General features: G+C 43.5%; 1 protein-coding gene across 3 annotated transcripts; it reads right to left on the reverse strand.

Annotated features, from left to right (window-relative positions):
- Positions 1 to 4,547: 4,547 nt before the first annotated feature.
- Positions 4,548 to 13,150, reverse strand: LOC143264015 (uncharacterized). 3 transcript variants are annotated; one of them, XM_076529163.1, is made up of 5 exons: positions 13,009 to 13,150; positions 6,426 to 6,572; positions 6,233 to 6,343; positions 6,050 to 6,108; positions 4,548 to 5,660 (listed from the first exon to the last, which is right to left on the reverse strand). In XM_076529163.1, the coding sequence occupies exons 1-4, from the start codon at positions 13,048 to 13,050 to the stop codon at positions 6,097 to 6,099; spliced, it is 312 nt and encodes a 103-aa protein (XP_076385278.1). In that variant the 5' UTR covers positions 13,051 to 13,150; the 3' UTR covers positions 4,548 to 5,660; positions 6,050 to 6,096. The 3 variants fall into 3 exon arrangements, with proteins under 3 accessions (XP_076385278.1, XP_076385276.1, XP_076385277.1); XM_076529161.1 differs by lacking the exon at positions 13,009 to 13,150 and adding an exon at positions 7,320 to 12,971; XM_076529162.1 differs by lacking the exon at positions 13,009 to 13,150 and adding an exon at positions 7,424 to 12,970.
- Between the last annotated feature and the right edge of the window lie 1,828 nt (positions 13,151 to 14,978).

Here is a 14,978-nt window from a genome sequence, read left to right on the forward strand (position 1 = left end):
CTAACGATGCTCCGCTACCTGATTTGTGTGTTTCTACTGATCATACATACCCGTGTCAAAATTATACAATATATTATTTCTATAGACACAATTTATATAAAATAATGATATCTAAACACTGGGGAAACTGAAAATAAATTCATTAAAATGGAGGTGATTTAGAATCATAATCACTGTACTTTGAATATTGCAGAATTGAACAGTAATCTAAAAATCGTTGCATTAAATCGGTTTCGGTGAGTCACATCAGAGGAGTCTGAGTAATGAGGCTGCAATTTTTTATAGACACCCTGTCATCGTTGCGCGAAATTCTGTTTATATCGAGGGGGATGAGCGTGGGATCGTTGCTTTATGAACGCGACATCGCGGAAATAGAGACGGTTCGGGGAAATCACGCGAGCATCCTTGATGACACGGTTTCTAATCTTTGTTATTCCAGTAATATGGATGGCCGCCGAGGAAAGTATGGAGGCGCGAAGTGGTCGCGTATCATCGGCGAATCCATCGAATTTCGGCTTATTTTTGACCCTGGCCGTCGTCCAGATGCACGTCGACGTGGAACGACTAGACGATGGAATACTTGTATCGGAATACTCGTGCGTCTTTGATTTCTGCAAATTTACTATGTTCTTTGTATGCGGAGCGTTCAAACGTGACGCGTTTGTGTGACAGTTCGGATGATCTGACGCAAGCTTTGACATTTAGCTGATTTGATTATTTGAGAATTTAGAAATTTTTTAGTACAGGAACATAGGAATTTGATAATTCGAAATGTAGGGATTCGGAGAATTGGGGAATTTGGAAACTTGAAAATCTGGAACATTGTGGATTTGGATAATCTAACATTTATTGATACTACTGAAAAGATCGCCCGAGATCTCCATTGCACTGTCAACAATCTTACCGTGCATATACCCTAAATGTCAGTCAAACCTAAATCTTTGCCACCTTCGAAAATGTAATTAAACCATTTCTATCCACATCTGTACAATTTCCGCGACTGCACGAGCATCGAAATTGGACCGAGCGGAGCATCCTTGACTGAGGACACGTACGTACAATTCATCGTGGATGCGATACGAATTTGTAGTTCTTACGAATAACCTACAACATGCTATAAATAACGATGATGCTCGATACTTTAATATTTACGTTGCTAATAATAATGTAGCGACGCGTTCCGTGTTATCTCGATATACTGTTCGTGAAACGCGATCGTGTTAGGATTACATAATTTCTCCACGTACGTACGAACATTCTTCTTTTCGTTTAGCCCATGGCTTCCGTAGCTCATGGTGTATCGTGTTGTCGGTATTAAATGAACAGTAATTATCGTGTCCAGAAGATTACGTGGCAGCGCGGCTTTCGCTATTGTGCAGCCGGTCATTAGCAACTAAAATGAAAATAATAGTTTCCGGGAGTCTATTTCACAGACTCATTCGATGCCAAGATCAGGTAGCCTCTAATTACGCACTCGTTGTATTTCCTGAAGTGTCGTTTTCTTTCTAAATACAGCAGATTCTCGTTATATTGCCACCTTTGTATGAACTTTCACATGAGCCAACTGCGCTCCACCAGTGTTATAATAGATCCACGAAAGATACTGTGGTATAAAGTTACGTGTCACGTTATCTCGCGTTATATTGCCACGCGTTATATTCCCTACGCGTTGTAATTTCATGTGCTGCAATTTTGTAAGTTGCAATAATATGTACTACAAGTTTACATATTGAATTCCGTGCATTACAATTTCACAGATTGCAATTCCTCTTGTTATATTGCCATTTGCGATATTTTTCACTCTTGTAATTCAATGTGTTCCAATTCCATGCGTTGCAATTCTGTGCGTTCAAATTTCAAGAGCCACGATTTCAATCTTTGCAATCCCATGCATTGCAATTTTACACATTGCAATTTCTCTTGATATATTGCCATTTACGATATTTTTCACTCTTGTAATTCAATGTGTTCCAATTCCACGCGTGGCAATTCCGTGCGTTCAAATTTCAAGAGCCACGATTTCAATCTTTGCAATCCCATGCATTGCAATTTTACACATTGCAATTTCTCTTGATATATTGCCATTTACGATATTATTCACTCTTGTAATTCCATGTGTTCCAATTCCACGCGTTGCAATTCCGTGCGTTCAAATTTCAAGAGCCACGAATTCAAACTTTGCAATCCCATGCATTGCAATTTCACAGATTGCAATTCCTCTTGATATATTGCCATTTACGATATTATTCACTCTTGTAATTCAATGTGTTCCAATTCCACACGCGGCAATTCCGTGCGTTCAAATTTCAAGAGCCACGATTTCAAACTTTGCAATCCCATGCATTAAAATTTTGCGCACAATTGTATAGATATTATATTGGCACATATGGTATAATATATTATATACAATAAATCTGCACGACTATTATGTGTTTATTATGATTCTACACGTCGCAATTCCAGACGTTGCATTACTATGCATCGCAAGTTCATGCGTTGTAATTCCACATGTTGCACTTCCATATGCTGCACTTTCATGCATTGTATTGCCACGTGTTGAATCTTGAGTTAGATAGTTTCGTGTCATTATTAGCACATGTTATATCGCCGCATGTTGCGTTATTATACATTAGATGGCTATATGTTGTTCATTATAATACGTTAGTTCGTTTCACGTTGTAGTATTACATATTGAACCGCTACTGATCATTACACTTTTCATCGCCATTCGTTACAGTGCATTATATCGCCATACCATGCATTATATCGCTATACTTTACATTGCTCTCCGTCATTATCTTAGGACATGAAGATGTCATATTAAAGAAGGAAACTATCCAGGTATTGCAACATGAAGAATTTTCTACTCTTACAGTGGCAGTATAACGAGAGTCTACTGTATGTAATTACTTCCGCAAATCTCCGCACAAGTTTTGCTCGTTTTACAATCAGTCTTTGAATAAAGAAAATATTGATTGAAATTGATTAAAATTAAGATATTTCGCGGGAGTTATTATCATGTACTATAATCTTGTACTTGTGTTCTTCCTGTTGCATGTTCAAAGTGATTCTCCAAGTATTTTAATTGCATGTTATTTTCTAATCTTTTAGTATTAATTTCGTTATACGTATCTTATGAATTACACATATTATCGGTTGAAGTGAATATGTATAAAATTAATATAACTGAACACGAAATTGAATACTAATATTATCACAGAATTTCTACAATAAAAAGACTATTGATTTCTATTAAAATAATTTACATAGATTACATCATTTCGAAATTTAACCTCACAAATAGAACCTTGCAACACCTACATATTATTCAAATTATTTAAAATTAAGCATTGCTCCTTTTTACCGTAATATATCAAATTTCCTGACCTTATAAAATCGACGAGCTTGACCTACCAGCCACAAAATAATTGGCCTTAGGTTCCACATTTAATATTACAAAATTTCGTTTTCCGTGAAATGTCATATTTTGCCGAAATAAACGGTCGTGTATTTTAGTCGAAGTTTCAGTATTTTTACGATTTGAAAGTAAGCATTCAACGCCGGTAGCTCCAGTGTCAAAGACAACGTCCAAGAAATATAACAAACCGTCGAATAAAATCGACTAGCAGTCTGAGAAGAGTTTTCTTCCCTCGCAGCAACGTCTTTTCGCGATTATTTTTACAACTTTCGAGGCAACGATGACACTGAGCATTGACACTGACGGAAGCGCGAACAACTAGTTCTCGCAGAAATATCGTTCGCTCGTTCAAGGACGAGTATCGTCGAGGAAGTTGCAAGCTCTAATGACGTCCGTGCTCGCCCACGACTTCTGGACGAGAATCAAACCGCGTCTAGAAGCTTAAAGAGACACGTATTAGAGATACATATACGTGTACGTCGAGCATTTCGTCTGGACAAATGTTTCGTTCACGTCGCATTTAAACCAACGGCGATCATTCTTCCTCCGCAAGGATAAAATTAAAATGACTAATACCAGCGAATCTAATTTCGAGCACAATCTAAACACAAGATCCACGAGTTATTCTCGTCTTTTAGGGCGATACTGTTTGATAAATTGTCGCGGAGTAATTTATACCAAGACGAGTGTTTTTGTTCGTGCGTGTAAACCTTCGCAGAGTTCTTCGAGTGACTTCGACGCTCATAATCGTGGTGAAAGGCCCAGCAAATGACTCGTTAACTTAATACGTGACAAAATGTTGTCGAGAAAGGGACAACGCGTTGCGTGTTCATGGTTGTGTAGAAGACTGGCAGGATTCATCTGTTGGCCACCTTTCCCCATTGTTATGGGACCGACGCGTTACTCACCTGACCATAAAGATAAGTTCCATGAATCATAGAGGTATAACCATCCTCCGATGGCATAACACAACCGTGATCGCGTGTAGGTTGTACACGTACTCGGAAGCGGATAGGCGCGTTCCTGAATAGTTAATTTCTGTTATTAACGATCGATATTCTGGCACTAACTAAAACGCTACGGTGATCGGTAAATAGGTAACACGCTGTGTAACAGTAACACTTGTACATACACTTGGAGGCAAACTATTCCTCTTCTATTCGGTTTTTATTTTTCTACTTGCATTCAGCTTAGGGAAAATCTACACACCTAATTTACTTTCAAAGTTTAGTGCAAAATTTAAATTTATATACGCTCGATTATTTACATGCCGTTTGCCAAATAAATATTTGTTCGACGACGCCTACACACTTGTTTGTTTGTATCAAAAATAAAGCTTCTCTGAACGGAAAATGTTTAGACATTCTAGGATTCATGTCTAAAAATAATTTCCTTGTTTCTTCACGATTTATATAAGTTTAAGTGGCATATTTATATAAGAAGCGCAATTGGTATGTAGATTACAGATCGACAGAATGTCAATGTGGTTACAGCAATTAACTTTTGTGGTAAAGCTAATCACTCACGATGACATCGTAACGCATTGTTGCAAATATTGCTCGTATTAACCGTGAGAAACATACTGATCACCTGAAGTCACCGTTACAAAATATCACTAAAAGTTAATCGAACGCTTTCTAGCTACATGCTGTTCACGTGAGATCACCGTTACAAAATATCGCTAAAAACTAATCAATTTTCGAACGCCTTCTACGCCCGCTACATGGCCAAGAATGTAGGTTGCGCAAGGTCACCGTGTTTAAGAAGAAACCGCGACAAGAACAAGCGCCGCGAACTCATTAAAAACTCATTTCAAGCATAATTCGTAAAAGGAAAGTGACCTTGCGCGGTTCGGCCATATAACACGTTACCAAACGAGCAAGAACAATGCTGCACGATTGTGTAACGCGATATCGATAATACAATAGAAACACGAATGTTTAATGGAAAACGGTTCCACTAAAAAGATCATGTTCTCACGATTCGCGCAAGTAAATTATGACGTTACAGTGAACCTCTAAGCAGGACCTCGACGTTATTACACGCAATGCGGAAAACACACAGGGAATCTTTCTAAGTGCGTGTCAAGCCGGTGGTTCCCATGGAACGTGAAGGCTGTATGCGATATTTTCAAGTATCCGAGCGGTCCCACGACGACTTCCGGTTCCCCGGGGCGCTACGGGTTTCCGGTACCACGACAGTTTTCCATTGACGAGGATAATACCGACGTGGTCGTCCGTGACTGTAAATGTAATTGCACCGGTCGTTAGTTGCTACAAACTTTTATTTCTTTTTCGTTATTAAATTGTAAATTGCGCACGGAAAATATCGTCGAGAAACAGTTACGCCTTGCGTGCGTATAAAGTGCTATGCAGTTTTTCTTTCCTAGGAAAATAGATGAGATTGGAGGAGGAAATTGCAGAATTTTCATATTTTTATTAGAATTCTCAAATTTTTTTATTTCAACATTCTTGTGACTCCAAACCTTATTCAGGAAGAGCTTCAGAATCTAGCGTTCTGTGGAGAAATTGTATAGAAAGCTTAAGAGGCTAGGGACTTAGGAAAGTCTCTGAAAGAACGAGGCTACAGCTAGATTTGCTGCAGAGAAGAGATTTTGCAAGGTAATTTTACCTGTTTCTTTTGATCCCTTTTGGCCGAGCTTCTCCAGTTTCATCGGTTCAGGAACGTGTCTGTAAAACACGCGATCGTAAAGTTACAATGGAATCAAAGAAGGATGTAACGGATCACCCGGCGACGGTATATTCATTTTCGACCTTGATCCTTTTACCCGTGAAATATGGCGCAGGTGTTTACCTGAACGTTGGTCGGGATGCAACCAGGCCTGTCCGTCGTGTACGAGCCAACTTGAAACCGGAAGCACCGCTTTCTGGCCTGCTGCTCACGAACAATGAGATCGGGAGATTCCTGCGAGGACGTAAGCACGATCAAACAGCTAGCTGGTTTATCGACAGGGAGGATCGAAAATATTCGTTTCGGGGCTAAAGACCTCTCGGGAGAGTCGTGCATCTTTCTGCGACCACGCTCCGAGACCCCGTTGGAACCCTCTTCCGGGTGTGTGCTTTGAAAATCGTTCGCGGTATCTTGACAAGTGGCCAACAGTTGGACCGACAGCTATACCAGCATATGTGACAGCCTGGAAAAAAGGAACGGGAATAACTGTCGCTCACGAAGGCGATATCGCTTGTAAATTCTGCGTTGCCTGCATGCGCCGATAAGTAACCCTAACTTTGAACTAGAAAACTAGATACCGACGGGCAAAGATTGGATATCTATCCCCTGCCCGCTTCCCTTTATCCGTCCTGTGGGTACTCTGGGTTCTCATTCACCGTTTTAGGGCTTCGGAGATAACCTGAACGCCCGAACTTTTGACCGAGGGATTTTTAAATTCACGAATATAAAATTTGGACATTTTTTTGTAACGCCCGACTTTGAAATTATGAAAGTTTCAACTACCGATTCTCATTCAAGGTTTAACGGAAGCCACGACATCCTAACACCTGCTCGCAGATACGAAAACACGTTATGTTTATGAACGCGGTGCGTCACCCCTATGATTTCATGCGCACGTGTACATCGAAGTATCGAATTATTGTGGTGTATTGTTTAGTTGCTTTCGGTAGACATCGACTGACCGTACGATCGATACACCACCTGCACCAGGACAATCGAGAAAATCTCTTCATGGCCACCGGTCACGTGGTTCAAGTATAGCAACAGGTGTGATGCAACAGGTAATCAAACGTCAGCATTGTAATCCCTTTGTTATTGTGTACGTCGATAATGCTCTACAGTTACTGAGTGCCTCATGATCGATTTACATTGATCTGATTTATGGTAAAAATGCAGTTTCCCTAACAAGAAGGATTCGACCTAAACTTACCTAAACCGCGTGAACGCGTTATTAAACTCGTTCCCACTAACCGGATGACAAGACAGGATTCAAATCCCCTAAACGTTTACTCGCGAGGAAAGAAACGCACTTACTTGGTCAGGGTGCGAGACAGGTGTCGCGTCGCGAATCGATCCGCAGACACTGTCGCAATCTTTTCCTCCCGACACTTTCTTCTTTTGCTCGGACGAGCTGCATTTCCGGTTGGCGATGTCCCCCTTCTCCCCTCTTCCGTGGACATTTCGCTCGACAAACGCGTCTTTCGTCCACGTTCGTGCAGAAGCGTGCTCGTCCGCTATGCCAGAAGGTCGTCGCTTGTTGCCAAGTCGAGGCCAATTGCTTACCACGTGCACCAGTCGCGCAAAAATCAACCACGGACATAAATGTTATCGCTAAAAACCGAGGAGGTTTTTACCTGTCCCATTACGCGTTTTGCTGCTCGGAACGAGTCGACGCCATTGCTGATTCACGATTTCAACCGGCTTACCGCTTATTTCCTGAGAAGTCTAACCAGAATTATTCAGATTAATTCACGATCCTTTCTAACTCATTTATGGGAGACTATCGAAAACCTTTTTTATCAAGACTTTATCGAGGAAGGCTCTCAAGAGGACTTGATATTTTGCGTCATTTTGGACTAGGAGCTATTAAGACTAACAGGACTGTCAAAATTACCGAGGCTAACGATATCAAGACTATATAAAGGCTGTTATTAGATGTGAGAGTCGAAAGATATATGAAGTTAGAACAGAATTGGAAAGTGAAGCAAATTTGATTTGGATAGAGACACGTAAGAAAATGATCGGAATATTCATCAGCAGTGACGTCAGTACGGCCCACGTATCGAAGCTTAACGATCTGTTATCTGTAGCCCGATTCTCGGGTCGTATCGCGTCGATACCGGTTACATAAACGCGTAGTCGTAGCACGATTTCCGGGATCCCGTGGTATTCGAGTGGTAGCTACAGATGCTCGAGTAGGTTCCGTAGCCGGTCGGTCGATCAGCTTCTTTGCATAAACGTTCGATGTTTAAAAATCGATAACCAGCCTGGCGAACGATCTGCGTCGGGCTTATCGCGTTGCACGGCCGGACGCTGTGTATGACACGGGAGCTCCACGGGCCCGTTTCATAAATCCCCCGTGAATTCTTCCAGTGCCATTTACAGAATCCAAGCTCGAACTTCACCCCTCGACCACGCTTATCGGTCATTAAAATCCTGTTCGCGGGCCGTCTCGCGCGAAATGTAAACCGCATGTACGCCGGTAACGTTAACTAAATATCCGCGTTTCGAGCGTTAACTAAGGTCGACGACCGCTACGGTTATGCAACTCGTCGGTGTAACGCCGATGTTTTCGGTGTTCGATCCACCGCGAAGCGTGACAGCCCGAAGAGAATTAGACAGGCCAGAAAAGTGTGCGGCGAATAGCATCGAGCAAGAAACCGAGGAAAAGAAACGGATTCCTCGAGGATAATTCACGGTCGAAGTATCGTCGGCTGTTACTCCCTCCCACTTTGCCTCTTCCGTCACGGAACAACGATCCTTCCCGGAAGCCGCGTCCGCCATATCTGCCAACCGCTGCCACGATTTGTTCTCCGAGCGTTCATCGAGCTCGTCCTTCGATTCCCAACCATTTCCCACCGTTTCTCTTCTCTCTATTTTCTAACCGCCCGCCGGGATTTCACAATTTTCTCTTCGGATCGTCCTGTCTTTAATTTACTTTTGATTGGTTTTGTTTTTTTCCGTCACGGACCTCCACTGCTTTTTCTGCGCTTTTTTGCTTTTTCTTCGGGGAATTAATTTTTACGGTAACGCACACAGCGCACTGTCACCGTGCCAGCATGAAATGTACACATAATTTGAAATTAAAAGCAGAGTAGAAAAGTGGAGGAACAAACGGTTGAATGTGATTGGATACACTATTTCCTTATCTCGATAAAGACATAGCTTTCGAGAAAAGTATTTTTGTAATTTAAGAGAAGACTCTCGTTATATTGCCAGAATATGGAAGAAGGAAAGCAGCGGTAATGCAATGAGTTAGCTAACAAGTTTCTCTTTTGATATTGCGACAATCTATGTAGATTGAAGGGTCGGTGGTCGGTGAGAGCAATATAACGCACGGTGATTTAACAAGCGGTGATGCAATGTGAAGCCTCTTGTAATACCCATTGTAATACCATGCGTGAAGATCCGATGCGATAGCGACCTAATGCGTAGCGATCTAACGTCTGGTGATATAACACGTGGAATTTCAACACTTGAAATTGTAACTATAATTGCAACACGTAGGATTGCAGCGCGTGGAAACGGTGTTGGAAAAATACAGCGCGTGGAATTGCAATGCTGTGAGACTACAATAATTGCGACGCATATGTAGTGGAATTACAGCGCTATTGAAGTAGCGATATATCAAATTTTAGCGCTGTGGAAATGTTACACAGAAATATTCGACACGTGGAATTGCAATATATGAAATAACGAAACTGCAGTGCTGTAACGCGTGGATCTATAACGATCTGAAACGCAGTAGAATTTGTTGATATTGGAACCATTTAGCCCTTGAATTCTCGTGCCTTGCGAAAGTGCATAGAAACGTCACGTGTCTAAAAGCGAAGTACAGATATGGCAATATAACAAGAGTCCGCTATACTCGCAATAGAAAATGTTCTTCGGTTAATTTCTTCGGGTTATTGAATCGTATTAAATTGGTGGTGCCAGTCACCGGTATCCCCACGCCGTTCAAGGCGTTAAGTAACAGATTATACCGCTAGATGTTTGAACGATTCCTCTTTTGTCCGTTCTTATTTCTTTTTCCTGTTCGTTCCACGTTTTAATTTACAAGCATTAATTCAATCAGCGAACGGTTTCCAGCGATTTGTTATAAAGTTGGCGAGGTCTGGTATGCAAGGGAACCCGGTCGCCGTGTTTTCCCGTCTGGTTCTCACGATTCGAATCTTCTCAGTGCGCCGCCGCTATATACATGTATATACCCTAGCGATTCTTCAACGACTATCTGCAAGTCTCTCCTCAGTTTCTCAAGCCGCTCTTCCGGTCATGCTATCATTCCGGTTCTCACGCCTGCCTCGAACATCGGGACACGGACGTGCCGCGGAAAATAACAGTCTCCCGATCGGTGTCTTTTCGTTCGTCCTGGCCTACGACTGCCAATTACGTCCATGTTCGAACGATTTCGCTGTACGAGACCGGACGGCAAATCTCCGGGATTTATCTTTATCGACTCGGCCGTCAGAGACAAGCGCTATCATCTCGAAAACGAAGAAACGTTAAGTGTGTCATAGCAGATTACGGTTAACGGCGTATTTTTCACGGACACGCCACGATTTTTCGCGAGTTCTCGCTGCGACACGCGGCTACGCAGATACGTCAAGATTTACGATCTTCGCTGCATTCGAGGCTCCTGTAGTTTATTGTCTAGATTGGGAAAGATCGTTCCGCCGATTCTAATAGTTGCAGCGCGTCCTCGTGCGCGCTTTTGTCGTTCATAACGAAGATCAGTTCCCGTGACTGCAAACAAATAAGGAAAAGCTGTAATAAATACGCTAGTTTCAAACTGGTTATATACGTCGCAGCCGCGTAGAAAACTGTCGGTTTCACTCGGTACCCCTATCTTTCAACCCGTTCCCAAGAGAATCGAGTCTCCCTCGATCGAGCTGAATTCTTCGACAGCTTCGACTGCTCGTCCATCTTATTATCTCTTTGTTTAAAAATTAGAAATATATCACGAGGTATATGTGTAGAAGGATGTAAGGGTATATAGTAGTTTGTACAAGTAGTGGAACTTTCCTTCCTTATACCGCTATTTCCTTGGCGGACAATTCTTTAAAGTATCTTAGATCGTTTTCCCTAGCAGTCTCGAAGATACAATAGTACTTGTTAATCCCGGATAAAAATCCTAATTGCGCGAACGGATTCACCGTTTCCATTTCCGTTAGACAATCAACCGATACCAAGGAAGTCTAATAAGACATTTGTTCAGCAACGATGCGTAGAAAGAGAAGAAAATGGTCACGAACAATAGTTGAAACACTACGTTCTCTAAATCGTTCTGTTCGCTTCAAATAGGTCAAACGTTGAATTCCTCTCTAGTCGCGATCAGCGGCTCTCCGCTCGTGGCGGAGTTACCGATTTGCCGCGCACGTTCCTGCACGTTTCCCGATTGACGGATCGAATCGAATCGAAGGTACGTGATTCAGAATAGAAAGAAAAAAGGAAAAACCCAGAGGCACCGATAATAAACGGCCACGGAATATGCAGGCGAAGCGTTAGAGTGCATATTCCGGCGGTAGTCACGCGTGCATTGTACGCGTTATCCGCGTGCATTGTACTGACCTTCGTCAAACTACAGCGTTTCTTGTTCCTAGTGATTTTCCGTCGGTCATTGCGTAATGCTTACAAAATGCCTTCGTGTACGAACGTACCACGGGGGTTCCAACTAATTTCACGGCGCAACGCGTAATCCGTTGGAACGTCAACATCGAGAAAAACCGAATTCCCTTTAGCTTATCTTATCGAGCGATATCGATCGTGACCGACGGCGAAAGAACAGAATTGCACCGTGACCAAACCGTGCGATAGAAAGGGCAAACCGGCAGAGAGGATCGGAAACAATAAAATACCAAACAAGCCTGAGACCAACCGCGAATGCGCTCCGTGCCGCGGCGACTTTCGAAGCCGTTATTAAATCATGACATAGATTCGCCGTTTGAGAAACTCGGTCGTTACGTGGGTGAATTCTTGCCCGGTGATCAATCGATAGATAGATCGTCGCTCCTTGCATTCCGGGATACGCTCGCGTGAAAGCTAACGCGACGGTATGCAAATACCGATTAACTATCGATCTAGTAGCCATTGGTTGTTTGCGATCAATCAAACCTAACTACGAATTATAATTTCTCGTGGTAATTCCACGCGTCGATAGTCCACGTGCCGTAATTCTACGCGTCGATATTCCACGTGCCGTAACTCCACGCATCGTAATTCTACGCGCCGAACTTCCATACGCTGTACTTCCACGCGCCGATATTCCACTTGTTGATAATTCTACGCGCCCAAGTTCTACACCGATAATTCTGCGTACCGATATTCCACGCGTTCTAATTCCACGCGTGGTAATTTCACGGGTCGTAATAGCACGCGAAAGAACGAAGGGGTCCTGTGGGTTTCGCTGGTGGTTGCGCAATCATCCTTTCTTCGATGTTTTTCGTCGGCGAGGACGGAGCCGGAGGAATAACGGTGACCGTAGCGAGGAGGACAGTGACCCGATGAAAATCTCGGGTACACAAGAAAGAGAAACCGCGTTCTCGAACCGCGCTCGGAAATAGATTTCACCGGCGACCGATGCAAAAAGTCTCGCGGCATTTCACGCGGGAACCTGCGTCCTCGAACAATAAACGGCTCGGCGGAAAAATATCCACGTACGTACCGTCGTCCGGTGCTGACCCATTCGTTACATAAAGCTAGTCTTTGCCGCTGAAACGCGGATACTCGTATTTCGCGTGACGTCGTAGTCGCGAGCGTTCTCGATCGACGTTTCTTCGAGCGTGACGCTCCGATGACATTTCCGCTCGAACATCGCGACACGTTTCTAACTCGAAATCAGATATACGAAATACACGCGTTATCCGGTCGATCGCGATACTTGCGAACAGAGTTGCTGATACCTCGCTTGTCGAACAAGCCCGATGCTGTGTACCGATCGCCATTGGTAACGACCTCTTCTCCGATACGTCCCCTTCTCTCACTGACCGGCAATACCTTCAGCTTCTCGACCGAGTCCCATCAACATTTCACTGTTGTCCAGTTTCAGCGACCACATTCAAGTTCTTCCTCGAACCGGACCCGAACGTACTCGCACGGAACATGATTTTTCAGCCGGCTCTCCTTCTTCCACGATACGCGGAGAACCAGCTAGTCACCACGAGGCTATTTTTCTCGACTCGGGATGAAAACGCCGCGCGAAGAAACAAAGAAGCGATCGAAGAAGAGAAGAAGTACCGAGATACTGCGGGAGTCGGTAACGCGAGGGAAAGAGGAGAAGATCGGTGAAGCTTCGGTAAGGAAGAAGAACCTCGCGGCGCGGCGGTTACGCTGGTACAAAGGAAAAAAGGAGGCAGGCTCGAGAAGGAGGCTTTTAAAGTCGTAGGAGCTGCGCCCGGAGGAGGCCGCGAACCGGTTGCTCGAAGTGACGTGAGTGAACTGAGGCTGCAGGCTGGCAGGTAACGCCAGGTAAACTCCAGCCGACCTGGCGATACACGCGAAAGAGAAGGAAGGTGGCTGGCTGGTTGGAACGGCTGGGTGGCTACGCCGTGCCAGCCAGCCGTAGAGACAGTCGGCTCAGTCAGTCGACCTGGGGAGTCAGCCTGCGGCCGCAGGGGCCGCAGGAACGAGCCACAGGTGAGGGACACCGAGGGGAAAGGGACGATTTTGAAGGGAGAACTCGGGGAAGGGAGCACGGACCGAAGGAACCGAAGGGGAAAGGGAAAAGGAGGAGAGCTGCCAGAGACGGGGAGAGACCTGCCGGTGTGTTGTGTGTGACTCAGCTCGGCCGAACCGGCGAATAGGCCAACGCCGTAGCAAAATGATGGGCCGTATGCGAACGGGATACGCACACGCGCGTACACGCCGATCGAAAAATAAGGGCCCTGTCCATGCTTTTCCGGTGAACCGCCGCGGATGATCGAATGCCGCTGGACGTTTCGGGCACGTGGCACCGGCCCGACGTCGCATTTTACCAACGTACACTCCGATGCAATCTACGCCTCCGTCGCCATTACTACGCATCTACGAAATTCACAATTTTTATCTTTCCCCTTACACGTACTTCCTTAATTATAGTTTTCGAGTTTTCATATTTTTAAAACCAGTCTACAAATTTTATAAATTATCGAATTACTAAATTTCTACATTTTTATACTTTGTAATTTTTCAAAAATTTGTAGATTATGAACTTTTATAGTTCTAAACATTCTAGTCTACAAATTTTCAACTTTTTGAATATAAAAAATTCTCAAATTTATACATTTTTTTGTCTTCAGATTTATCTACATTTTCAAATACGTAAATACTCTGATGCCTGTATTTGGAGCTTACATTCGGAAATCCCAAAGTTGCTCAACCTTAAAATCTTCAAACCCTAATATCCCTAAACTCTTAATCTTAATTCATCGACAAATTTACAAACTTCAAAAATCTTTGAAGATCAACAAGTGGGAGGTTTCTTGGTTGCGATATTTCCAGTAGGGAATCCTGATTTGCTCTCGACTGTACACGCGACCCGACCGTACGCTTTTGTTTCTTTAGGGTGCGTTTAGACTAAGCGAGTCAATGCAAATTTTGCTTACCGCCTTCGCAAAGTTTGACCGGAAACAACGTTCTTCCGTTCCTCGACGATTGCTTACGCTTACCGTGTCGAATATCTTATGTGAACGAATGATCTAATGAGAACTGGTTGAATTAATTTGACACGCTTTAACACGACGCGATTTGACTTGCCTCGATGCAACTCGTTTCCCTGTGATTCAATTCGTGATTCGATTTAGTGCGATTAAATTCATCGAACTAAGCACTCGTGTACGTTTAAACTATAGAAATACGTCATTGCAGAAATGTGTAGGTATATTTCTAAGGTAGA

Source organism: Megachile rotundata, chromosome 2 (assembly GCF_050947335.1).
Source record: "Megachile rotundata isolate GNS110a chromosome 2, iyMegRotu1, whole genome shotgun sequence".
NCBI lineage: Eukaryota > Metazoa > Arthropoda > Insecta > Hymenoptera > Megachilidae > Megachile > Megachile rotundata.

Bases quoted from the DNA above. Each gene is read 5' to 3' on its own strand.
- LOC143264015 (XM_076529161.1), bottom strand. From the start codon at position 6,445: ATGCACGACTCTCCCGAGAG. The intron at 6,344-6,425 runs GTCTTTAGCCCC...ACGTCCTCGCAG, and splicing joins ATGCACGACTCTCCCGAGAG to GAATCTCCCGATCTCATTGT. The intron at 5,661-6,049 runs GTAAAATTACCT...TTACATTTACAG, and splicing joins AAAGGGATCAAAAGAAACAG to TCACGGACGACCACGTCGGT.